This window comes from Anolis carolinensis, chromosome 3 (genome assembly GCF_035594765.1).
Source record: "Anolis carolinensis isolate JA03-04 chromosome 3, rAnoCar3.1.pri, whole genome shotgun sequence".
In the NCBI taxonomy this organism is placed as follows: domain Eukaryota; kingdom Metazoa; phylum Chordata; class Lepidosauria; order Squamata; family Dactyloidae; genus Anolis; species Anolis carolinensis.
Window position 1 is genome coordinate 191,121,095 of NC_085843.1, and position 25,934 is coordinate 191,147,028.

General features: G+C 43.3%; 1 protein-coding gene across 2 annotated transcripts in view; it reads left to right on the top strand.

Annotated features, from left to right (window-relative positions):
- The first annotated feature begins 7,933 nt into the window (after window positions 1-7,933).
- The window catches only part of bag3 (BAG cochaperone 3), a 32,552-nt gene continuing 14,551 nt past the window's right edge, over window positions 7,934-25,934 (top strand). For both annotated transcript variants that reach the window (XM_016992246.2, XM_003218615.4), the window contains exon 1: window positions 7,934-8,125. In XM_016992246.2, the coding sequence (XP_016847735.2) occupies window positions 7,934-8,125 (192 nt within the window). The remainder of the gene's footprint in view (window positions 8,126-25,934) is intronic.

Below are 25,934 nucleotides of genomic sequence, written 5' to 3' on the forward strand. Positions count from 1 at the left end.
ATCTGACCACGATCTGGTGCCGTGCCCCTTCAAGCCAGTGCCGCCACACCTCAAACGCCACCTTAATCGCCAACAACTCCTTCTCCCATATGGTATAGTTCTGCTCGAAGGGTGTTAGTTGCCGCGAGTAAAATCCACAGGGACGCAAGGTCCCTGAGGAATCCTTCTGAGACAATACAGCCCCCAACGCGTAGCTAGAAGCGTCTGCTTCTACCACGAACGGTTTGTCAACATCAGGATGTGTTAGTATGTTATCCGATTGAAAACTAGACTTAAGTTGTAGAAACGCATCGTGAGCTTCCCGCCCCCACACAAATGGCTGTTTCTTACGCAGGAGCTGCGTCAAAGGTACCGTGAGCTTTGCAAAGTTCGGAATAAACTCCCGGTAGTAGTTAGCGAAACCTAAGAACCTTTGTACATCCTTCTTAGTCTTAAGCTCTTGCCATGAGTTGACGGCGTCAACCTTATGTGGGTCCATTTTAAGTTCCCTACCTGACACTACATGACCTAGGAACTCCACTTCAGGCACATGAAAGACGCACTTGGAAGCCTTGGCGAAAAGCCCATTAGCCCGCAGACGGTGCAGAACCTGCTTGACATGTTGACGATGTTCTTTCTCGTCCTTAGAAAAAATCAAGATATCATCCAAATAAATCACTAAAAATTGGTCAATTAGGTCCCTGAACACATCGTTCATGAACCTCTGGAAGACCGCGGGAGCGTTGCAAAGTCCGAAAGGCATGACTCGGAACTCGTGGCATCCGAAACACGTGTTAAATGCCGTCTTCCATTCATCCCCTTCCCGTATACGGATTAAGTTATATGCCCCCCGCAGGTCAAGCTTGGTAAAGACCTTCGCCCCTTGCACCCTTGATAATAGTTCCGAGATTAAAGGTAGCGGGTACCTATCCCGAATGGTGTATTTGTTTAGGATCCGATAGTCGCAGACCAGCCTAAGTTCCCCAGTCTTTTTGGCTACAAAAAATACTGGTGCCGCAGTTGGTGAACTAGATGGGCGAATAAACCCCTTGGCTAAATTTTCATCTAGAAACTCCCGCAAAGCCTGCCTTTCCGGTACAGTCAAGGCATACAGCCTTCCTGCTGGCAATTTCGCACCTTCTGCTAACTTGATGGCGCAATCATATGGCCTGTGCGGTGGTAATTTGTCCGCTTCTCTTTTACAAAACACATCAGAGAACTCCCCATACTCAGCAGGCACTCCCTCCATATCAGATTGAGTAACATTCAGAATGCAACCGTCCTGCCTCTTTAAGGTTACTTTACGTGTCGCCCAATCTACTTGTGGATTTACTACAGCTAGCCAATCCATCCCCAGGATCACGTCATATCTAGGCAAGCTCGTAATATCCCACACAAACGTTCCCGTTACTCCCTGCACCTCCCACATTACTGCTGAGGTTTCATGGTTAACCACCCCAGTCTCCAGCAGTCTCCCATCAGCTCCTTCCACCCACACGTCGCATGCTTTGCGCACTCTAGGAATGCCATGCTTCCTAGCAAACTCAATATCTACATAAGAGACCGTAGCCCCTGAGTCCAGCAGTGCCAAAGTGGAAACAAGTTCCCTTCCCCCAACAGATAATGTAATGGGTATGAAAACATGCTTCCTCCCCTCAGTTGACTGCTTGAGGAGCCCTAGTGCGTTGGACTCACGTCGCACTAGGGCTGGCCTTTTCCCGAAAGCTGGGAAGGTTTCACATTACAGGTCTTGGCAAAATGCCCCGCATTCCCACAGTACAAACACAAACCCAGCTGCCTCCTACGGCTCTTTTCCTCTGTAGACAGCTTTTTAAAGACCCCCAGCTCCATAGGCTCTTCCCCCATCACCACAGGTGCCCTGGTAATATGCATGGGTGGCGCACACATTGCTTTCGAGTGTCTACGAGCCTCGAACCTTGCGTCTAAACGCAGCACCTTAGCTACTAAGGCATCCCAATTTTCAGCCGGCTCCAAGCGTGCTAATTCATCCTGGAGCATATCACTTAACCCGGCAGTAAATAAAAGCATGAATGCATTTTCCCCCCAATCCAGCTGGTGGCGATACAGGTTAAACTTATTTAAGTAATCCAAAACAGTCCCCTTTCCCTGTTTCAACCGATACAGAGCCCACCCAGCATTCTCCGTGCGGAGAGGATCCCCAAAAGTGTCAATTAATAACTTTTTGAAATTATCCAAATTGTCTTTGACTGGGTCATTTCCCAAAATTAAATTAGTGGCCCATTGTCCTGCGGGACCAGTCAACAAACTCAAAATAAATGCCACCTTGCTAGTGTCTGTAGGAAAAGCATGAGCACTGAGCTGGGAAAAATAAAGCTCCACTTGTGCCAAAAAGGTTAGCAACTTGCACCTGGTCCCATCAAAGCGTTCAGGAGTCAAAACATGTCCTTTCACAGCATGAGCAGCTTGGCTAACGGTAAAAGCCGTTTGTAATTGGTCAAATTTGGCTCTTAACTCATCCATCGTCTTCCTGACGGGTTTATTGCTGCAATAAACTTTTTAGGGCGTTGGGCAATCTGTCAAGGACAGAACGCCACAAGGTTCAAAATAACAGAGTTTATTTAATTACAGAACTCAAAAATGCCCGTAAAAACACAAGGGCCAGGCAATTTTAGCCTTTAGGAGCAAAAAAGGGACAAGGAAAAAACGTACAAAAGATAAACCGGATTAAACCGAAGTTTAATCCGGGTAAAAACAAACTGCTTGCTTCAGCCTGAGGGTAAACAAAACAAAAGCCGAGGAACAAAAGAATGCAACTAATTGGCAGCAGATTCCTCTCTGCTGCCAACACGGTGCTTAGAGGAACTTGCGTCGCTCCCACACACACAGCAGACAGGATTTCCAACACGAACAGATCAGCCAAGGATTGTAGCAGAAGAGTAGACCCAGTTCCTTTCCGTGGTTCAAAGCCAGAAGTAGACGTTTGTAGTTTCCAAGTCCAGAAGGGGGAAGACAAGCCGTGGTCAGTTCAATCCGAGTTTTCAAAGCAGGAGATGGCGTCCGTCAAGAAGACGACGGAAGGTCAAGGTCTCAGTACAGGAAAACACACCAGTCTTCAGGAAAGCGTCCCACACAGATCCCAAGCGTTTGTCCAGATTACCTTGCCCAACGCAATTTGCAATTGCTCCCAAGCCCCATTTTATGCCAGTTACAAATCCTCATCACTGTCAGCTGTCCTCCTTAACCCGGGCGTTTCCTCATCACTTTCCTCATCAGAGCTGGAACACCTCTGACTACGCCCCACAGCATCTCCAGCTGTGGATCCCGTCCCATCCCTCCAGCTAAGCCATGGGTCTAGTCCTGAAAGTCCCCATTCATCTTCTATCCTATCATGACCAGTGGCACCCAATTCCTCCCTTACCCGAGTCCAATCCATCTCATCCTCCTCCGAGCTAACCAGCCCCTCCTCCATTCTCTCCGTAAACCCCTCAAAAGACTCTTCGTCAGATGGTGCTGCAAAAATGTCTCGCAGTCTTTTTCTTTCTCGCTCCTCGAGAGTATCTGACTCTCGAGGAGTCTTACGCCCACGTCTGTCAGTAACAGAGCCATGAGGCTCAATCATAACACTGATTGTTTCATGTCTGGAATTCCTGTTTCCAGAGAGTTGTTTTTTATTTACTGTCCTGATTTTAGAGTTTTTAAATACTGGTAACCAGATTTTGTTCAGCCAGCAGCCTGAAGTTAAGTTTCCTAAATCAGATTCCTGTCTGATTATGGCTGTTAGGGATTGTGGGAGTTATACTACAAAACACCTGGAGGGCCGAAGTTTGCCCATGACTGCCTTAGGGTATTTAGGCCCCTTTTTCGCTCTATTCAGTTATCTTTTTAGCAGTCTTTAGTTGTCCTTCCCCATCCCTTTCAGTGTGAAGAAGCAACCCTGTGGGATATCATTCCAGATCAATATGAAACATGAAGTTTTGGAGTTCAATGGCATCTGTACGCAAATGATATTCAACTCTATCACTCCTTTCCACCTATTACTAAGGAGGCTGTTCAAGTCCTGAATCGGTGCTTAGCAGCTGTGACAGTCTGGATGAGAGTGAACAAATTGAAATTGATTCGAGACAGAGGTACGGCTGGTTAGTCGTAAGGCCGAACAGAGTATAGGGTTACAACCTATGCTGGATGGGGTTACACTCACTCTGGGAGCTTCGGAGTGATCTTGGATTCATCGCTGAGCCTGGAACACCAGGATTCAGCAGTGGCTAGGGGAGTTTTTTGGACACTTAAAGCTTGTGTGCCAGTTGTGCTGGACTGTGAGAAGCCGGACTTGGCCACACTGGTCCAAGCTCTTGTTATATCTCAAATAGATTACTACAACATACTCTCTGTAGGGTTGCCTTTGAAGACTGTTCAGAAGCTTCAAATGGTCCACTGGAACAATGTAAAGGGAGCACACAACCCTGTTATGCCAGCTCCACTGGCTGCCAGTGTGCTACTGAGCACCATTGAAACTGCTGTTAGCCTATAAAGCCCTAAACAGGTCCGGCCCAGCTTACCTGTCCAAACATATCTCCCTCTATGAACCATCACAGAGATTAAGATCTTCTGGGGAGGCCCTGCTCTCAGTCCCACTTCCTTCGCAGGTCCGGTTAACGAGGATGAGACAGGGCCTTCTCAGTGGTGGCTCCTCAGCTTTAGAACTCTCTCCCAATGAGATTAGATAAGCACCCTCGCTCCTGGCCTTCAAAAAGAAAATGTAGACATGGTTATGGGACCAAGCTTTTGTCCAGTAAAGTAATGCAGTACAATAAATAAACATGGAATATGTGCAATCAACAATTGGAATGGCCCCAGTTTACGATTTTGGATCATGTGATTTTAATGTTTATATTAAGTGGTTTTAATTCTATGTCCTTTATGTCTAAATATTGTTTTATCTTATGTTTATTTGCCTTATTGTTTTAATTCATAGCTATACGAGCTGTGCCCGGCCACGCGTTGCTGTGGCGAAGTATGGTGGTATGGGAAATAAAGTACAGTATAGTCTCACTTATCCAACATAAAGGGCCGGCAGAACGTTGGATAAGCAAATATGTTGGATAATAAGGAGAGATTAAGGAGAAGCCTATTAAACATCAAATTAGGTTATTATTTTACAAATCAAGCACCAAAACATCATGTTATACAACAAATTTGACAGAAAAAGTAGTTGAATAGGCAGTAATGCTACGTAGTAATTACTGTATTTATGAATTTAGCACCAAAATATCATGATGTATTGAAAACATTGACTACAAAAATGCGTTAGATAATCCAGAACGTTGGATAAGCGAATGCTGGATAAGTGAGACTCTACTGTATTGACGAATTGGTGTAGTTAAAGGTAAAAGGTAAAGGTTTTTCCCTGACACTAAGTCCAGTCATGTCTGAGTCTGGGGGTTGGTGCTCATCTGCATTTGTAAGCCAAGGAGCTGGCGTTGTCCATAGACTCCTCCAAGGTCACGTGGCCGGCATGACTGCATGGAGCGCCGTTACCTTCCCGCCGGAGCAGTACCCATTCATTTATTCCCATTTGCATGTTTTCGAACTTCTGGGTTGGCAGAAGCTGGGGCTAACAGTGGGTGCTCTCTCCGCTCCCCCAATTCAAACCTGTGGCCTTTCGGTGCAGAAGTTCAGCAGCTCAGAATGGTGTTGTTTGCGATATTTTATATGCTTGTCTGTGGCCTTCAGAAAACAGAGGATTTGCCAGAGTTTGGTGATGGGAATTGTTTGTTGGGAGGTGTTAGGTGGCCCTGATTGTTTCCTGGATGGAATCCCTTTGTTTTCAGAGTGTTGTTCTTTATTTTCTGTGCTGAGATGAGAGAGTGATGAGTACCGAATGGTCTTGTACCTTTAAAGCCTGGCTACTTCCCTGTCTGGGGGGGGGGGGGGATCCTTTGCTGGGAGGTGTTAGGTGGCCCTGATTGTTTCCTGGATGGAATCCCTTTGTTTTCAGAGTGTTGATCTTTATTTAGTGTCCTGAGATGAGAGAGTGATGAGTACGGGATGGCTTTGGACATTCAAAGGCTGGCTGCTTCCCTGTCACCTTGTCTGTCTCCTTATGAACTCGCTCCCCAGGGAGATTAGGCAGGCCCCCACCCTCCTTTTTTTTTTGGAAGAGCCTGAAAACCTGGCTCTTCCAGAAGGCCTTTGATGATTGATCCTTGTAGGATCGACTTACTTGCCTACTAAGCAATAGACCCTCAGGTATGCTTTCTCAGGATTACACTTAGCACTTTAATTACTACACCTGCTGTGTAATTACCCCTCCCTGATGACTTGACATTTTTTCTGCACCTTGGCCCAGATCTTTTGATCCAACTCATGATTTTAACATTATTTTGTATATTGACCTTTTATGACTGTTTTATCCATGTTGATGTTTTACTGTTGGCTGATTTGTATATTGTTTTTGTTTTGATTTTGTGCTGTTGCGTCCGGGCATAGCCCCATGTAAGCCGCCCCGAGTCCCTTCAGGGAGATGGGGCGGGGTATAAGAATAAAGTTATTATTATTATTAAGAAAAAGGAAGAGGGGCCAACCAAGGGCAAGATGGATGGATGATATCCTTGAAGTGACTGGCTTGACCTTGAAGGAGCTGGGGGTAGCCAACGGCCGACAGGGAGCTCTGGCGTGGTCTGGTCCATGAGGTCACGAAGAGTGGGAAGCAACTGAATGAACACAATGTTGTAAACCGCTTTGAATCCCACCTGAGGTGAGAAAAGCGGTATTTAAATACAGTAAAATACAGTAGAGTCTCATTTATCCAACATTCGCTTATCCAACGTTCTGGATTATCCAACACATTTTTGTAGTCAATGCTTTCAATACATTGTGATATTTTGGTGCTAAATTTGTAAATTCAGTAATTACTGTGTAGCATTACTGCGTATTGAACTACTTTTTCTGTCAAATTTGTTCTATAACATGATGTTTTGGTGCTTAATTTGTAAAATCATAACCTAATTTGGTGTTTAGTAGGCTTCTCCTTAATCTCTCCTTATTATCCAACATATTCGCTTATCCAACGTTCTGGATTATCCCACACATTTTTGTAGTCAATGCTTTCAATACACATTGTGATATTTTGGTGCTAAATTTGTACATTCAGTAATTGCTATGTAGCATTACTGCATATTGAACTACTTTTTCTGTCAAATTTGTTATATAACATGATGTTTTGGTGCTTAATTTGTAAAATCATAACCTAATTTGGTGTTTAATAGGCTTCTCCTTAATCTTTCCTTATTATCCAACATATTCGCTTATCCAACATTCTGCCAGTCCGTCTGTGTTGGATAAGTCTACTGTACATAAATAAGTTCAGTCCTGAAGTAAAGTTTCTTAGATCAGACAGGATCTAGGCCCGAGTTGTTTAGGTCCCTTTTGTGTTCCATTTAGTTGTCGTTTTAGGAGACTACCTGCCCTGTGTGTTGTATTGCTAAGGAACAATGTGGGCGCTCTGGTTTTCGGGCCCAGTCTGCTCCGGCCTGACTTTGGGGCTGTGTTCCCTCAAGAGGGAAGAGAGAGACTTTCTTGGCCTCCAAGGGCTACCCGGGAGGCGGGCCCGGGCCCCGTCACAATGCAGTGATAGCGGCGGGTGGGGATGATAATCATAATAGTAGCGGGAGCGTGACTCAAGGAGGAGCTGTGAGGCGAGGAGGCGCCCAGAAGTTTCCAGCCGGGCAGCTGCCTCTGTCTCCTCCTCTTCTCCTCCTCGGCTATTTCCAGACACTTCCACCCCCTTCGCCGTCCCCTCCCTCTCTCTCCCACCCAGCCATAAAGGGGCCTGGCGGGTGGGGCCGCCTCGCTTGCTTTGCCAGTGCATGGCCGGAGGAAGAGGAGGAGGAGGCGCACCAGCAGCAGGGGCAGAGGAAGGAGCAGGACTCACCGCTCCCGCCAAAGCAGAAGCAGCAGGAGCAGCAGCAGCAGGATGAGCGCGGCGGCGCAGTCCCCGGCGTTGCGGCCGACAGAGGCCGGCGGGGCGGGCGAGCGGGAGCCGCTGCCGCCCGGCTGGGAAGTGAAGATCGACCCGCAGACCGGCTGGCCCTTCTTCGTGGACCACAACAGCCGCACCACCACCTGGAGCGACCCCAGGCTGCCGCAGCAGGGCGACCACCGCAAGGTACGGGCAGGCACAAAAGGCACCCCCCCCCCCACTTCGCGCGGGAAAGACAGCTCAGATGAGGGCGCGGAGGGGTTTCGCCCCAGGGAGGGAAAGGGGGGCGGCGAAACAGGTTCATAGAAACTTCCGTTTGAAAAGGTGTTCTTGTAGGGACTTTCTAAACCCAATCAATTACCTCAGAGTTTCTCCCTCGCATACAAATCCCACTGTTTTGACCTTTCTGTGTCTTGAATGGAATTAGTCATGACATTTGTGAAAGAACTCTGCTTAGTCCATTTTAATTCCTTGCCATCTTTGCCTTCATGGCTGGCCTTGCAGTTACTTGATTTTTTTTTTTACCTTTATGACAGGCCTTTCAGTGAGTTATATTCTTTGCCTTCATGGCTGGCCTTTCAGTTACTTGCCTTTACCTTCATGACAGGCTTTTCACTAACTTCTTTGCCTTCATGGCTGGCCTTTCAGTTACAGTAGAGTCTCACTTATCCAACACTCGCTTATCCAACGTTCTGGATTATCCAATGCATTTTTGAAGTCAATGTTTTCAATACATTGTGATATTTTGGTGCTAAATTCGTAAATACAGTAATTACTACATAGCATTACTGTGTATTGAACTACTTTTTCTGTCAAATTTGTTGTATAACATGATGTTTTGGTGTTTAATTTGTAAAATCATAACCTAATGTGATGTTTAATAGGCTTTTCCTTAATCTCTCATTATCCAACATATTCGCTTATCCAACATTCTGCCAGCCCGTTTACGTTGGATAAGCGAGACTCTACTGTACTTGCCTTCTTTGCCTTCATGGCTGGCCTTTCAGTTACTTCTCTTTTTTACCTTTATGATGGCAGATCATTCAGTCTCTTCTTTGTCTTTATGGCTGGCCTTTTACTTACTTGCCTTCTTTACCTTTATGACAAACAGGGCCATAGCCAGAAAAAATGGGGGTGGGGGTGGGGTTTGAAACTTTTTTTAGCAAATCATGAAGAGTAGTTCCATAACGCAAAATAATTTAGAAATTAGGCTCCATTGATAAACCCCAGTGGACACTCAAGACAGATAAACTTGAGTAGACACTCATGGGGATTTGGTTAACTAATTAAAATTCATGAGTAAACCAGTTTAAAAAAAACCTGAAAATTTTCGGGGGGGGGGGCTGAACCCCCAAACCTCCCCCCTTGGCTAAAGCCCTGATGACAGGCCTTGCAGTTACTTCATTTCTTTACCTTTATGACAGGCCTTTCACTCACTTGCCTTCTTTACCTTATGACAGGCTTTTCAGTTACTTCTCTTATTTGCCTTCAGGCTGGCCTTTCAGTTACTTTATTTCTTTACCTTTATGATAGGCTTTTTACTTACTTTTTTTCTTTGATGTCATGATTGGCCTTTTACTTACTTGCCTTCTTTCCCTTTATGACAGACCTTTCAGTTACTTAATTTCTTTACCTTATGACAGGCTTTTCACTTCTTTACCTTGATAACAGGCCTTGCAATTACTTCTCTTATTTGCCTTCATGGCGGGCCTTTCAGTTACTTTATTTCTTTACCTTTGTGACAGGCTTTTCAGTTACTTCTCTTATTTGACTTTATGGCTTGCCTTTTACCTACTTGCTTTCTTTACCTTTGTGACAGGCCTTTCAGTTACTTCTTTTCTTTGCCTTCATGGCTGGCCTTTCAGTGACTTGCCTTTTTTTAACCTTCATGGCTGGTCTTTCAGTGTATTTACTTGCCCTCTTTGGAGGTAAAGTTGAAGGAGATTGGGGAGGGGAGACTAAATGTGTAAAAGGGGCAGTGATGTTTGTGTTTTGTGGGAACCCACTCCAGGCCCTTCCAAACAGGCCCTATATCCCTGGATCTGATCCCAGGTTTTCTGTTTACTCCAGATTATCTGGCAGTGCGGACTCATATAATCGAGTTTAAAGCAGAAAACCTGGGATCAGATCCTGGGATATAGGACCTGTCTGGAAGGGCCCCCAGTCTTTATTTTTTTTCCCCCAAAGTTGAGTGCCTGGGGGAAATGTGACCCCAAATTCTCCTCACAGGTTTGAAAGAGGGGGCAAAGATCCTTGAGGCAGACTTCTTGGATTTGTACGTGAGGGGAGTGTGTGCCCATGGCCCAAAGTGTCTTTGTGTGTGGAAAGCTTTTTTCACCCCCTTCTCTGTGACACTACCATGGTGACTCAGGAGGAGTGCTTCAAGGCCCTCCTCTCTCCCCTTCTTGGCAAGAGACAGGGCTCTGAAGGGCAGTGCCCAAGAAGTCCTGCTGCTCCTGCAACTCCTGGTGGCGCCGCTTGAAGGGCAGCAGTCCAGCACTTCTTTTGCCAATGCGATGATGATGATGCCGCATTCGGGGCAGTGCCAGGATAAGCCTGTCCTCCTCCCTCGCCCCCTTCCTCCCCTTTCGCCCTCCCTCAGTACATGGCAATGCAGTGAGGCTAGGAGCTGGCTTTTGTCTCTGACGCACTGCAGTCCTTTTTTGTGCCTTAAATCATTTGATACCTCAGTCCTCGCAGTGTTTATTTAAAGTTGGCGAAGTTCAACTCTTAGCTTGGAAAGACCAGGCAAACTTCTGGTGCATTTGGGCTCCGTGTGCAACTCAAGCAAGCTTTCTTATAAACAGCTTTTCTTTTTTTACTTTTCTAGTTGAAAGGAAAGAGAAGGAAGGAAAAAGTGTGGATGGGAAAGGTTATCCTCTAATATATCAGTAGAAAACAGTACTTTGGATTTACTTCACTTGCATAGCTCCTCAGATGTGTAGATTATGTAAAAGCAAATGTTTTTATTTCCATTTCCAGTAGTCTGGTTATGCAATGACAGGATGCATAGGAAGTAAAGATCATAATAAAGATTGGGATTTCTCTTGTTCACATGCAGGTTTTTTTTTCCTATTCTGTTTGGAGCTCAGTGGTGTTTGGGTAGAATAAAGGCCATATGGAGACACCATATGTATAATGTTCAGAAGTATGACTTGCATATATTGGGGGATTTTTGTTGGTTTATTGAGACCATCTGAAATCCACTAAGTATTAGAGAGATGGATGTATTCTAACCTGGAAAAAGTTAGGCTTTCAACCTGAAAGTCTCATATTTTCAATTACCAGATAATGTTTCTTTTCTCCTCTGGAAAAGAGGTTGTAGCTTAAACATGAGGCAATGCTACTAATCTGAGAGTTATAAAGCTAAATGCATTCACTAAAACAAACCACAATGATATTTCTTTTAAAACTACGTAGTTAGATAACTCTCACGTTATAAATGCCTGAGGCTCTGTATAAAAAAACCCCACAATTGACATTCAAGATAGAGCATATCTTCCTTAGGCTAGATCTACACTGCCCTGTATCCCAGGATCTGATCCCAGATTATCTGCTTTGAATTGGATTATATGAGGCTGGATCTACATTGCCAGATAATCTGGAATAAACAAATAATCTGTGAGCAGATCCTGAGATATAGGGCAGCGTAGATCCAGCCTTAGTTAAATATTTATTTCTACCTAACCAGCTGAAAGGGGCTGAGCCCTACAGCCCTAGAGATATACAGAATTGCTTGTGGACATGCTCTTCTTAAAAATTAGTACACAAGAAATTGATTGCTATGTTCATCACCTTACCTTACATGGTCATTTGCTCAAGGAAACACCCTGGTAATGCCTCATGTGAATTATAAAATACTGCATTGATCATTCCTTCAGAAAATTCTCATTTCATTGTGGGAAAATAACTGAAAGGTGTTTATAACTCAGAAATGATGAATAAATTCCCATGGATTTAGAGGCAATTCAAAATTTTAAAATAATGACATGACTTCCTGTTTATTTTAAAATATATGTTGAGAAGAGCCATTAACAGTTGTATTTTTTCACACCATTAGATTATGTTATTGACCAGGGTTTCTTGAACCAAATTTCAAGCTTTTAGCTCATTAGGAAAGATCCCAATAATGTTTATAAACCATGTAAGGTCAGATTTCATTAAAATCTAAACTGTATTTGTGATGAATCTACAGACTTAATGGAATATGACATTTTATAAAGTGATTTTTAAGCGTATGGTGAAGCAATGTACTGATTTTCTTTTCCTTCAGTCACAAAACTGAATATTGTACATATTTAAGGTTGAAAGAATGAAGCCAGGTCCAGATAAGAACTTTGAACTTGGTCTTGTACTTCACTACTTATTTCTTAATGAAATAATGCAGTTTAGGACTTTGTCCAGTTTTAATAATTTAACATTTGTCTGTCTGCTTTGGGGATCAGTGTAGCTGCCATGTGGCATGCAAAGAATTGGATGAATCAACAGAATCAAATGCCATGAAAAAGAAGAAAATCAACCTTGATGGCTATGCTCTAAATGTTATATCAAGGAATGTTTAATTTTTTATTTTGTGAATTTTAGTTGAGGAATGTCATATTGCAATTGAGAATTCAAAATATTATTGGAAACAATGGGAAGACTATACATTGTCTTCATACTGGTATAATGGCATTTTATGTTACATTAATGTCAGATTAAGTTAGGATTTATATCACCTGAGTTGCAGCTAAAATATCTAACAAGTAGATATATGCACTATTTTACCACCTATTAAAGCCTTACTTATAGTTTCCATGTGACAACTACTCAAAGTGCTTCTGTATAGCCGTAGCCCATGTAGCTTTTTTAATATATGGGAAGAAAAAGCATAATACCTGGATTCACACTTAATATTTGGAGATTGTCTTTGGTAGACACTGCACACTCAATGCAGAAGCTGTCTGCAGTCACTGCCAAATGGAATAACTCCAGTGCCTTTTCTATGGCTTTTGTTTGAATAGATCTTTAGTGCATTGACATTCTCAATATGCTCTTAACATAACACTTTTCTATGATATGGAAAGCAGACGAGGAGCACTTTTAATTTCTAAAATGTGGTTTAAGAAGTTAGGGCACTGATTGTCCTGTTTTAGAGCAAATATTCATAAAGCATTCCCATTAGTCCAAAGGTTTTTAACCATTTTTGTTTCATGGCCAGCCAGTTTTTAAGGTGAAAACCAAGGACCCCTTCTCAGAATGTAGCAGAACATAGTTTTATGATACTCAACATTGACATGTCTTTTTGTTCACAGCTGGACTGTGATTACATGTGATCTAGCAATGGGTCTAACAACTACCTTAATTTCAAAGTATGGATGAGTAATTAATGATTAGTGATTTCTTGAGATATGTAATAACTGTTATGATATATGAAATGAATACGTACTACTGTAATTTATTGCAATCCTCAAGTTACAGACATCCGACGTACATCCAACAACACTACAGAGGTGTTACCCTTTCCCTATGCTATTCAAAATTATAGAGAGAGGTGTGTGTGTATGTGTGTGTGTGTATGTATGTGTGTATAGATAGATAGATAGATAGATAGATAGATAGATAGATAGATGGAGTTACACTTAAAATGTACTTGTTCTTACATACATCTTGTCTGTACCTTAGGAGCTAGAAGAGAAGGAAATGCTAGATATCAATTAGAGGTCAGAGAAAATAAAGATGGTGAGAGTTTTTTTCAGTTCAAACTCACAGCTCCCTTGAAATCTTTCCAGGATCCCCTGGTTAGGAACTCTTCATTAGTCTGATAGTAAAATGAGAAAGCCAGTTTGAAATCTCTCTACTTAAAAATGGAGGTTTGTTATAGTGGCTTTAGAATTTCTCCAAAAACCTTATTTCAGTTATAGAATTAACTTTGCTGAATGGAAAAACGAGATTAACAGTTTTAATCAGTAATATTTTAGTATCTGTATGTTGCTTTTCACTTATAATAACGAGAGGTATTGCTGTTGCATATACCATATATACTTGTGAATAAGTCAAAACATTTTTGACCAAAAATCAACCTCAACTTGTCCACAGGTTAATGCTGAAAATATGCTGGCTCATGTGCTCTCTTTTCACTGCTATTTTAGACACTTCTGTTGGAGCAGAGTAGTGGTGGCCATTTTTAATAGGAAGTTAACTGTAAGCCCTTCCATGTAATAATAATAATAATAATAATAATAATAATAATAATAATAATAATAATAACAACTTTCTTTTTATACCCCGCTCCCATCTCCCCGAAGGGACTCGGGGCGGCTTACATGGGGCCTTGCCCGATACAACAATCAAATAACAATAACAGAACAATAACACAATTATCCCAATAAAAACATCAGCATCAGTAAAAAACAATCATTAAAATCAACATGCAGCATACAATGTTAAAAACAGGAGACTAATTCATAGATCCCGGGCAAAGTGCAGAATGTTCCGAAATGGGGAAAGGTAATTTCACAGTTGAAATGGACAATAAAGTGCAGTATAATAATGGCAACACATCAACAATGGGGCTATTATAGAATGGGCAGATAGATCAATCCAACAATTAAACCTCAAAGGCCATGTTGCTTCCGAATGCTGCTTGGGCCAGAAAAGATGAGGACTACGGTTCTTTGTCATGGACACCTTTAAACCTGGAAGCTGTGGGCATAAAAGCAACAACTTTGGCAGGGTTCACAATAACAACACACACTCCCGCACAAACAGACTCCCCTACTTATGCGCCACTTAGTTTTAAGTGTACTCCTAAGTTTTACTTTCAGTGTATCCATGGGTCATAACAAAATCTATAAATTTAGCCCCCAAACTTGTCTTCAAATTATACATGCAGTTGACTTATATAGGAGTATTTACTGTAACCTATAAATAAAACAGCATGTACTGTGAATTGCAATACCAATAGTTATCATATTACACTATTGTGCACAATCATACATACTTGAAAGCTTATTCTATTGATTTTAATTTAAAAATTCATACAGTATTTGATTGAACTTATATTAGTAAATAAGTGATGTATCTTTGAATTTAGTTTTTGAATTAGAAAATGAAATAATTTACTAACTGTAGAAAAATGTTTTGTATTCTTAGAGCTAATTTGAAATATGTTGAATTGAAGTTGTGTTATTGGTTAATACATTAGATATGCTTAGGTATTTACATTTATTTCCAGTATGTCACACAATCCAAATTATGTTGTTTGCAACTGGTAACCTTAGTACAGCTTAGGGGTACATGTAATTTCATATACTGTTAGAATGAAGCTGGATCATATCAATACGGTTGTTCCTGAAGGAAATTGAGATTTATTTCTTTATTATGTTTATTTATATCCCGCTTTATCTCTCCATGTGGAGATTCAAAGTGTCTCACAACTAAAAACATTTCAATACAACTTCAAATATACAAATATACAAATATTGGAACAGTATTAAACAAAATTAGTATTAAAACAATCCAGGTTAAAACTATAAATGCATATAAAATCACATCACAAAATCACAGCAGCTCTTGATGGTCTTAAACACCTTCATCTTTAAAACAGTTTTAGCCTGCCGCTGGAAGGACAGCAGGGAGGGGACCTTTCTAGCTTCCCTGGGCAGAGAGTTCCAGGCTTGTGGGGCAGCCACTGAGAAGGAAGGCCCACTCTCTCATTCTCACAAACCAAGCTTGAGATGGAGGTGAGACCAAGAGAAGGGCCTCTCCTTAAGATTTCATGGCCTGGGCAGGTTCGTACAAGGGGATGCGGTTGGCCAAAAATAACCTAAAAGATGAACAGACAGATAGTATTTTGGAGTCTAATTGATTTCACCTCAATTGCTCATGTAGATACTGTAATTTTTAAATGCTTTTAGTCTTTGAAATTATTCTTATTCTTTTGAATTGTTTGAAACTGCTTAATATGTTTTATCACATGCTGCTTTGGTTTTATATGTTGCCTTAGATATAGGATAGGACATAAATATTCTAATAGCATGTGGCAGCGACTCCCTTTGAGACCACTGATTATACTTCACTAAAGCGAATATTCGTATAAATAAAATTAATTCACCAGTTTAATGCAAATGGTAGAATATGACATGTAATGGCTATCATTTTGTATGCTTGTGTTTATTGTACTACTTAGAAATATTTGAAGGACTATTGAACCAGGAAAACCGAAGTATAAGATGTCCAATCTGTCAGATTAGATTAATTGTAGGAATTTATTGGGTCAATAAAAAGAGGAAAGACTCTGTATACATTGTAATCATAGGAAATGATTGGCTCAATAAAGGGGAAAGCTTGACTCAGCAGTAATAACAAGTTGTGTATCACTTTCTCTTTTTGAAGTTAGGCCTCAGCCATGTTAGAGTGATGGTTTCAAGCAGAATTTGTTTTTAACTGTATCTCCAATAATGCCTCATTCCTGTCTATGATAACCAGGGCTGATAGGAATTGAAATCGGAAACATCTAGAGAGCCATGGTTGTCCATCACTTGAATGTATTTGACTTGGCAGAGAAGTGAAGCTTTAAAAAAAATTGTACATGCATTCCACTAAATTCAAGAGGATTGACATATCGTGTTTCCCCGAAAATAAGACAGTGTCTTACATTAATTTTTTGCTCCTAAAGATGTGCTAGGTCTTATTTTTAGGGGATGTCTTATTTTTCCATGAAGAAGAATTCACATTTATTGTTGAACAAAAAAAAATGAACATTTATTATTTACTGTACAGTAGTTGTCACCACAAACCAGCATAACCAGACAAACTGTGAATCCTATCAAGAATTTCTTGTTACTACCATTATTTCCATGTACAACTGGTATGTACATTTACCAATCCTGCATGCTCTGGTGTTCTGTTTGGCAGGCACTGGGCATGCTTCCAAACAAAAACTCTGCTAGGTCTTACTTTCGGGGGAGGCCTTATAGTTAGCAATTCAGCAAAACTTCTACTAGGTCTTACTTTTTTTTGGGATGTTGTCACGACCCAGGCTGCAGAGCACCAATAACCATACACAGAGGCCAGAATCTATCTAATATCTTTATTAAGGAAATATATAAGGTTAATAAAAGCAAGTGTAGGAAATAGTTCAGAAATAGACCTTTCAGGGAAGGTCAAAATTAGTCCAAAGAAACAATGTCCAATATGAAATATTAAGGTCCAAAGTTGTAATCCAATAACTGAAACACTCACTTGCCAAGCAAAGTGAGGGGAGTTGACAAGGTCCTTTAGTCCATGAAACTTGAGCAAGGCTAGGAATTAACTTGATACTTGGAACACAAGGCTTGAAACAAGGCAACAAGGAACGAGGAGCAAGAACAAGATCCGTGGTAAATACTTGGCAAGGTCCGGGAAGCAAGGCAAGATCTGGGGAGTAAACAAGGCTGGGAGCGGAGGCTTGGAAACAGGAACAAGGCTTGGAAGCGGGAGTAGCGCTGTCCACACACACTACTCCAGTAGCTGACGAATTGACTCCGCAAGATTCCTAAAGGGGCAAGGAACCTAAATAGGGTCTCGTTTTCCCACCAAAGAACACTTCTCTGGGGAACCAGAAACGAAAGTCAATCTCTGTGTCCAGATGTATGACTCCCTAAAATTTCTCATGGAAGCTGGCTTAATCATCTGAATGCTTTGCTGCGATTCTCAGGCTTCTGCGATTAGCCTGCTGAACTCCTTTTTGTTGTTGATAATAATTACGGCGAGAAAATGGGGGAGATTTTGACTCAGGGCTTGTTTGGCAGATTTCTGGAAGACAAACCTCCTGCAGGTGCAAGGGCTCCAATTCTGGCTGGGAAAGTTCCCTTTCTGGCTGAAATGGTGGAAAACCCAAGTTTTCTTCTTTATCTGACACAACAGCACTAGGAACGGGACTACATGGCCCATGAGTCATCACACTATCCCCCTCCTCAAGCCCCCTCTCAAAATAGAGCTCTCTCCCCGAGGCGCGAGGCCGCGGCTTGGTGGGGTAGGTCTGATGGAAGCGGCGGGTTAAATCGGGGGCATGGACTGTGGAAGCGTCTTCCCATGAGCGTTCCTCGGGGCCAAAACCCACCCAGTCAATGAGATATTGCAGGCGGCGGCGGTGAAAGCGAGAATCCAAAATGTCCTGAACCTCGAACTCCTCCTCCCCATCCACCAAAACAGGAGGGGGGGCCGGCCGGTCTGCATCAGGGTGCACACCATCCGCCGGAAGGAGCAGGGAGCGATGGAACACTGGATGAATGCGCATAGAGCGCGGAAGTTGGAGTTTGAAAGTCACGGGGTTAAGTTGCGCCACCACCGGATAGGGACCAATGAAACGGGCATCTAACTTCCGGCAAGGGCGATGGGAGGGCAAAAAGCGAGTGGACAGAAGAACCCGGTCTCCTACCTTGATTTCGGGGCCCGGCTGGCGATGTTTGTCAGCGTGGCGTTTATAGTCCTCCTTGGCTTGGTCTAGTTGCTGGAGCAAAAGTTGTTGCACCGCTGTGAGTTCCTGCAGCCAGTCCTCTGCTGCGGGAACTTCTGAGGTTTCAACAATAGAAGGAAAGAAACGTGGATGGAAGCCGTAGTTTGCAAAGAACGGGGTTTCTTTAGTTGAAGCCTGGACACCATTGTTATAGGCAAACTCCGACAGCGGTAACAGGGAAGCCCAATTGTCCTGCTGGTAGTTTACATAACAGCGAAGGTATTGTTCCAGAGTGGCATTGGTGCGCTCAGTTTGCCCATCCGTTTGGGGATGGTGAGCCGAAGATAAACGAGAGTCTATGCCCAATAGTTTTTGTAGTGCTTTCCAGAAACGAGAGGTGAATTGAGACCCACGGTCTGTGACCAAACTTTTGGGCAAACCATGCAATCTGAAAACATGCTGAAGGAATAAATCTGCAGTCTCCTTGGCCGTGGGGAGGCCATCGCAGGGAATGAAATGGGCGAGCTTGGTAAAAAGGTCCACCACCACTAGGATCGTGGTGAATCCACAGGAAGGTGGTAGATCAGTGATAAAATCCGCAGAGATTATTTCCCATGTGCGAGATGGGGTAGGAAGGGGTTGCAGAAGCCCTGAGGGCTTCTCTCTTCTTATCTTGGAGCGCTGGCATACTGGGCAGGAATTGACATATTTTTCCACATCCTTGCGGATCTTGGGCCACCAGAAATCTCTTAGGATCAAATGCATGGTTTTAAATAGTCCGAAATGCCCTGCTGGCTTGCAGTCGTGACACAGACGAAGTGCCTTTTCCCTGCCCGGTCCTGGAGGAATGTAGACATGGTTTCTATAGCATAGTAACCCATCCTTAAGCGAGAAGGGAAACTGTAGTCCTTGGCGAAGTTGGTCCTGAGCCCAAGCATCTGCTTGTTGACTGGCCCTGATTTCCTGAGCACAAAGGGGCCCTGGAGTAGAGGGAGCTGAATCAATTGGAGTGGATTTGGTATTCCCCACAGTGAGCGTGGCAAAGTTCTCGGGCTGCAGCAGTTGGGATTCAAAGGTCTCTTTGCGCCCTGCAGCATATTCCGGTTTTCGTGACAGAGCATCTGCTTGCTTGGTCTGGGCTGGGGTTACATAGTGGATTTGGAAGTTGAAACGCTCAAAGAATAAAGCCCAGCGTTGTTGCCTCTGATTTAGCTTGCGGGCAGTCCTTAGATGCTCTAGATTCCGATGATCAGTATGGACCTCAATGGGAAATTTGGCCCCTTCTAACCAATGTCTCCAAGTTTCAAAGGCTGCCTTTATGGCCAAAAGTTCCTTTTCCCAAATAGTATAATTTCTCTCTGGTGCAGTCAGTTGACGGGAGTAAAAGGCACAAGGGTGAAGATGATCTCCCACTGGTTGTAAGAGTACAGCCCCAATTGCCACATCGGAGGCGTCCGCCTGTACGACAAAAGGGGTTTCAGGATCTGGGTGCTGAAGGATTGGCTGTGACGTGAATAATTTCTTTAGTTGTTGGAATCCTTTCTCAGCTTGCTCTGTCCAGCGGAAAGGCTGCTTCCCACGGATGCAGCTGGTGATTGGATCAGACCAGCGGGCAAAGTCTGGAATGAACTTGCGGTAGTAGTTCGCGAACCCCAAGAAGCGTTGCACCTCTTTCTTGTTGGTTGGCGCCCGCCATTCCAATACTGCTGCAACCTTTCCCGGGTCCATGGTGAGCCCTAGTGGCGAGACACGATATCCCAGGAAATCTACCTCTTGTAGATCAAAAGCGCATTTTTCCAGCTTGGCATAAAGTCCATGATCCCGCAATCGTTGTAACACCATTCTAACGTGGTTCTCATGTTCTGATTGTGATCTAGAAAACACCAAAAAATCGTCCAGGTAGATAATCAAGAACCGGTCTAGATAATCCTGAAAGATATCGTTGACAAAATGTTGAAACGTTGCGGGAGCTCCACATAAACCGAAATTCATGACCAGGGTTTCGAATAAACCGAATTTAGTCTGGAAGGCAGTCTTCCACTCGTCCCCTTCCCTGATGCGAACTAGATTATAAGCTCCTCGAAGGTCCAGTTTGGTGTAAACCTTAGCCCCTCGAAGCCGGTCTAAGAGGTCCGAGATCAAGGGCAGGGGATACCGGTTTCGCTTAGTGATATTGTTCAATGCTCTATAGTCCACCACCAAGCGTAGGTCCCCTGACTTCTTTTTTACAAACATCACTGGGGAAGCGGCTGGGGATTGAGAGGGTCTAATAAACCCCTTGCGGAGGTTTGTCTCTAAAAACTCCCTGAGAGCTTCTTGCTCTGGTTCAGTCAGGGAGTAGAGGTGTCCTCGCGGGATCGGGGCCCCCTCCACCAAGTCAATGGCAAGGTCATAAGGTCTATGTGGGGGTAGTCTCTCGGCTTCTTTTTCATTGAATACATCCCAATATTCCGAGTACTTCTTGGGCAAGGTGATGATGGGTTCAGCGTCTGTGGCTTGGCAGACCTTGGCTACAAGACAATGGTTTTGGCAATATTTTGAAGCAAACTGCAGTTCTCTGTTGGACCAGGAGATGCTTGGGTCGTGGAGTGTCAGCCATGGGATTCCCAAAATCACAGGGAAGTGGGGAACCTCGGTAACAAAGAAGGAAATCTCTTCCATGTGTTCCCTTATCCACATTCTGGTGGGTTCCGACCACTGGCTTACTGGACCTGTCTTGAGGGGGCGGCCATCGATGGCTTGCACCACACGGGCGTTCTTGAAGTCATGATATTGCAATCCCAGAGAGTCGGCATACTCTCTATCAATGAAATTGTTTGTGGCTCCTGAGTCTATCATGGCATGGACCATGACGGGTCCTTTTTTCACTGACCACAAGGTGACCACTAGAAGAAATAGGACCCCGGTTGGCGGCTCTTGAGTGGGGTTTTTGACCGGGTTGGCGAGCCTCTCTACGCCCGGTCGCTGGCTTCCCCCGCCGGCTGTGCGCCAGCCGCCTCAGACGTCTTCGTCTCAGTGGAGGACGCCGCCGCCAGACGAGCGGCGGGCTTCCCTTTGGCTGGACACTCTCTGGCAAAGTGGCCCCCGTTTCCGCAGTACCAACAGAGATTTAGGCGTTGGCGGCGGGCCTTCTCGGCGGCATCTAATCTGGGACGCACATTGCCCAACTGCATCGGCACCTCCTCGCTTCCTCTGGAGTATGGGGCTGGTGGTGGGGGTCTCCACACTGGACGCGGCTGGACGCCGGTGGGAGCGGGAGGTTTCGCTCCGGTCCTACCGCTCTGGCCTCGGATCCATTGCCTTCTGTTGGCAAGCATGACTTCAGCTCGTAAACATTGATCAATGAGTGCTTCAAGAGAGTGTGGAGGATCCACCTTGGAGATTTCCTCCAGCATCTCGATGTTGAGACCCTCCCGAAATTGTCCTCTGAGGGCTACATCGTTCCATCCGGTGTTATGGGCCAGCACTCGGAACTCGGCTATGTACTGGGACAAGGGTCTGTCCCCTTGGGAGAGGCGCCGGAGTTTGTGGCCGGCTGCCTCCAAATTGTCCTCGATCCCCCAGGTCGCCTTAAGGTGGTCCAAGAAGTGTTGCGCTGATCTTAGATGTGGGGAGACTTGGTCGAACAGTGCCGTCGCCCAGTTGGCCGCTGGCCCGTCTAGGAGACTGTAAATCCACGCCACCTTGATGTCTTCTTGGGGAAACTCGGCAGCACGGGCCTCTAGATAAGCCTGGCATTGGCGACGGAAAACATGAACCTTAGAAGCTTCTCCCGAAAACTTGGTTGGCAACGCCATGGCCGGGAGACGGATTCCGCGCTCCTTCAAACCCCTTATTTCACCATCCTGCGCATTGAGCTTATCACGGATGCGGTGCACTTCGTCCTTGTCGATGGTGTAGCTGAGTGGCTGGCCCCCCGGTCCGGCTCCGGTAGACATTCTGGCCTAGGTTAATTGGTGCTTAGGGTGGCGGAGTCAAACTGTCACGACCCAGGCTGCAGAGCACCAATAACCATACACAGAGGCCAGAATCTATCTAATATCTTTATTAAGGAAATATATAAGGTTAATAAAAGCAAGTGTAGGAAATAGTTCAGAAATAGACCTTTCAGGGATGGTCAAAATTAGTCCAAAGAAACAATGTCCAATATGAAATATTAAGGTCCAAAGTTGTAATCCAATAACCGAAACACTCACTTGCCAAGCAAAGTGAGGGGAGTTGACAAGGTCCTTTAGTCCATGAAACCTGAGCAAGGCTAGGAATTAACTTGATACTTGGAACACAAGGCTTGAAACAAGGCAACAAGGAACGAGGAGCAAGAACAAGATCCGTGGTAAATACTTGGCAAGGTCCGGGAAGCAAGGCAAGATCCGGGGAGTAAACAAGGCTGGGAGCGGAGGCTTGGAAACAGGAACAAGGCTTGGAAGCGGGAGTAGCGCTGTCCACACACACTACTCCAGTAGCTGACGAATTGACTCCGCAAGATTCCTAAAGGGGCAAGGAACCTAAATAGGGTCTCGTTTTCCCACCAAAGAACACTTCTCTGGGGAACCAGAAACGAAAGTCAATCTCTGTGTCCAGATGTATGACTCCCTAAAATTTCTCATGGAAGCTGGCTTAATCATCTGAATGCTTTGCTGCGATTCTCAGGCTTCTGCGATTAGCCTGCTGAACTCCTTTTTGTTGTTGATAATAATTACGGCGAGAAAATGGGGGAGATTTTGACTCAGGGCTTGTTTGGCAGATTTCTGGAAGACAAACCTCCTGCAGGTGCAAGGGCTCCAATTCTGGCTGGGAAAGTTCCCTTTCTGGCTGAAATGGTGGAAAACCCAAGTTTTCCTCTTCATCTGACACAACAGCACTAGGAACGGGACTACATGGCCCATGAGTCATCACAGATGTCTTATTTTCAGGGAAACAGGGTAGTAACTGCCCCCCCCCCCCCCCAAATTGATGTGTTGATTAGAATAGGGAGCAAATGAGGAATTTTTCAATTCATTGATTTGTCATTTACTTTATTGAGGTCTTTTCTTGAGGCAGCCTTAAAGGCATCCTAAGTATCAGATTTTTGTCATCTCTGTAGCTCCATGGTTGAGACCAGAATGATAAGAGTTTGATTTTATATTGTCTTTTGCAGGGTGCAGGTAACCTAATTATTTCTGGAGTTAGGAAATGCATTTTCTTGGCATAGATAGTGATGATATGAATAAGTATCTTCTTCATTACAGCAAGTGACTTCTTCCCATATGTCAGTCTTTTCTCAACATATATAATGGTGCCTGTAATACCAGACAGCTTCCAAATTAGCTTTCCTTTTGTATAAATCCCATTTACATTCTCTCTTTTTCTCTACACAGGCCCTGAATCAAGGATTTTTACCCTCTTCTTTTATACTGTCCTAGCAGGCCCTGATTAATATTTTGATAGCTACATGATTAATTTTCCATACTATAATTATTTCTTATTATTGTTTTTCCATTGTGTCATTGTAAGCATCTTACTGTGCTGCAATGAACATGAAAATTATATGTCCACTGCTTTTGAGGCACATGCATGATAAACATCTTGCTAGAACATGTGTGCCATCTTCGTCTTCAGCAAGGACTGTAAAGCTCTTTTTAAGGGGCCTTGATTTAATATTTAAGGTCTACAGTGCATAAATGATGGAGGTTCTCTTTATGCAACATTTATTTCATCACCTTCTGGTGGAGTCTTTAAGCTCTACTTCCTTTTATAGGCATGTGGGGTGAATGGCTTCATATGGTCTAGGAAATACAGCGTGTTGCTGTCAGTGAGGGCACGTCTTAATCCAAAGCAAATCATTTTGTTTTGACTATGAGAGTTCAGTAGATGACAAGAATATGCAGTAAGACATACACATATTTTAAACTGCCTAAGGTCCTGCTCCTTCCTTGCCAGCAAGTTTGCAGTGATATTGATTCAGGAAACAATCACAAAGGCCACTGAATTAGCATATGTATGAATTGTATAAAGAACACATGTGATAGAATTGACTAAAACATAAAAAACTAATAAAGCTGATGAGCGAGTCAACTTTTTAAATAAGTATTCTTGATAAGTGTTTAAGAACCCTGCTTTTCCAGATACTTTAAAAAGTATTGAATACAACAACATAAAGCATCCCTAAGTAGCACAATACAGTTCTGTAATACCATTGGTCTCACCATATTTAATGTGAGAAATATAGTATAAGTGTGATGAATAAGAAATCATAGAAAAATGGCACCAAATAGCAAAGAAAACTAGACTAAAATTTAAGGGAGACAATAATCTACCATAAGGACAGGAAAGTATGTTATAGTTTCGTCTTTATAGCAGCTCTTTGACCTTTCTGCCTTCCTCATCCTGCTCTACTTATCTGATCTGTTTGTTTATACAAACACAGTCCTAGCCAGGAAAATTACACATCATTTAAGATATGAGGCAATGGAGTGAGATAAAAGGGGGTTTTAGCTGGGTGTTGGGAAGCATCATTGTGGAAGCTCTGATTTTCAAATTACTAGTTCAAACATGTTTTCTAATTTACATGGTGCATTGTCTGGAGCAGCACATCTCCTGTCTTTAAACCATATTCATAGATTAATAATCACAACACTAATATACAATTGCTCTTGATGCAGCATTCTTGTGTATATAAAGAAATGGCCAGATTATGCAAGTATTAGCCTACGTAAGGAATGTATGAAACACAAGCAAGATATGCCTTGCCAGTGGGGGGGAAAAACATTTCTTCCTGATGTAAAAAAAGATTTGAAATATCTTCTAAAATGGATAAACTAGTCTAAAATGAACAAATTTGTCAGCTTTGCCTCCTCTTTGTATTTCCTTTTAATTGTTGAAGAAACAGACTGAGATGTGTTAAGTAAGACTTAGATTTCCTCACTAGATTTCATCTTCCTTAGAAGTCATATGAAGCATACAAAGATTGAACATTATTCTTTCCTGGCTGCACAATTCATGCCGGCTGCACCTTTGTTTATCCTACTCATGACCTCATGCTAACAGCAACCCTACCCTTTTTAACAAGACAGTTCTTCCACTTCTCTAGCAACTCTTCTGCTATGTTCTGTCAGGATGTGTCTCCTGATTGCAACCTCTTGTACTTGAAAGGGTTAGCCATCCATTTCTTCATCTGCATGTAGTGGCATGGCAAATGAAATCTCTTATATAAACTTACATATGTAAGGAGAAGAAAGTGGCAAAGAGCTATGTGAAGTATTTTTTCCCTAATGCATTCTTCTGTCTTTCTTTTGATTTTGAGCTGTTCTCCCCTTCATCAAAAGAAATGAAAGGGCAAAGATAGGTATGTGTATTTCTGAGTTAAATTGCAGAAAGGTATGAGGGAAAGAGATCTCTTAGTTGTGCCTTCTATATTTTTTATCTCATTTTGCTTTTACCAGATGCTTCAGAAAAGCAAATATAAGGCAAGCAAATAGAATAGATAATGTAAGATAAGGATGTTTATCAAAACCAAGAGGAGCAGATGGGCATTTAAATAACCAGATATCTTGACACATCTTTCTATTACCACCCATTCACTTCCAAGCATGAGAA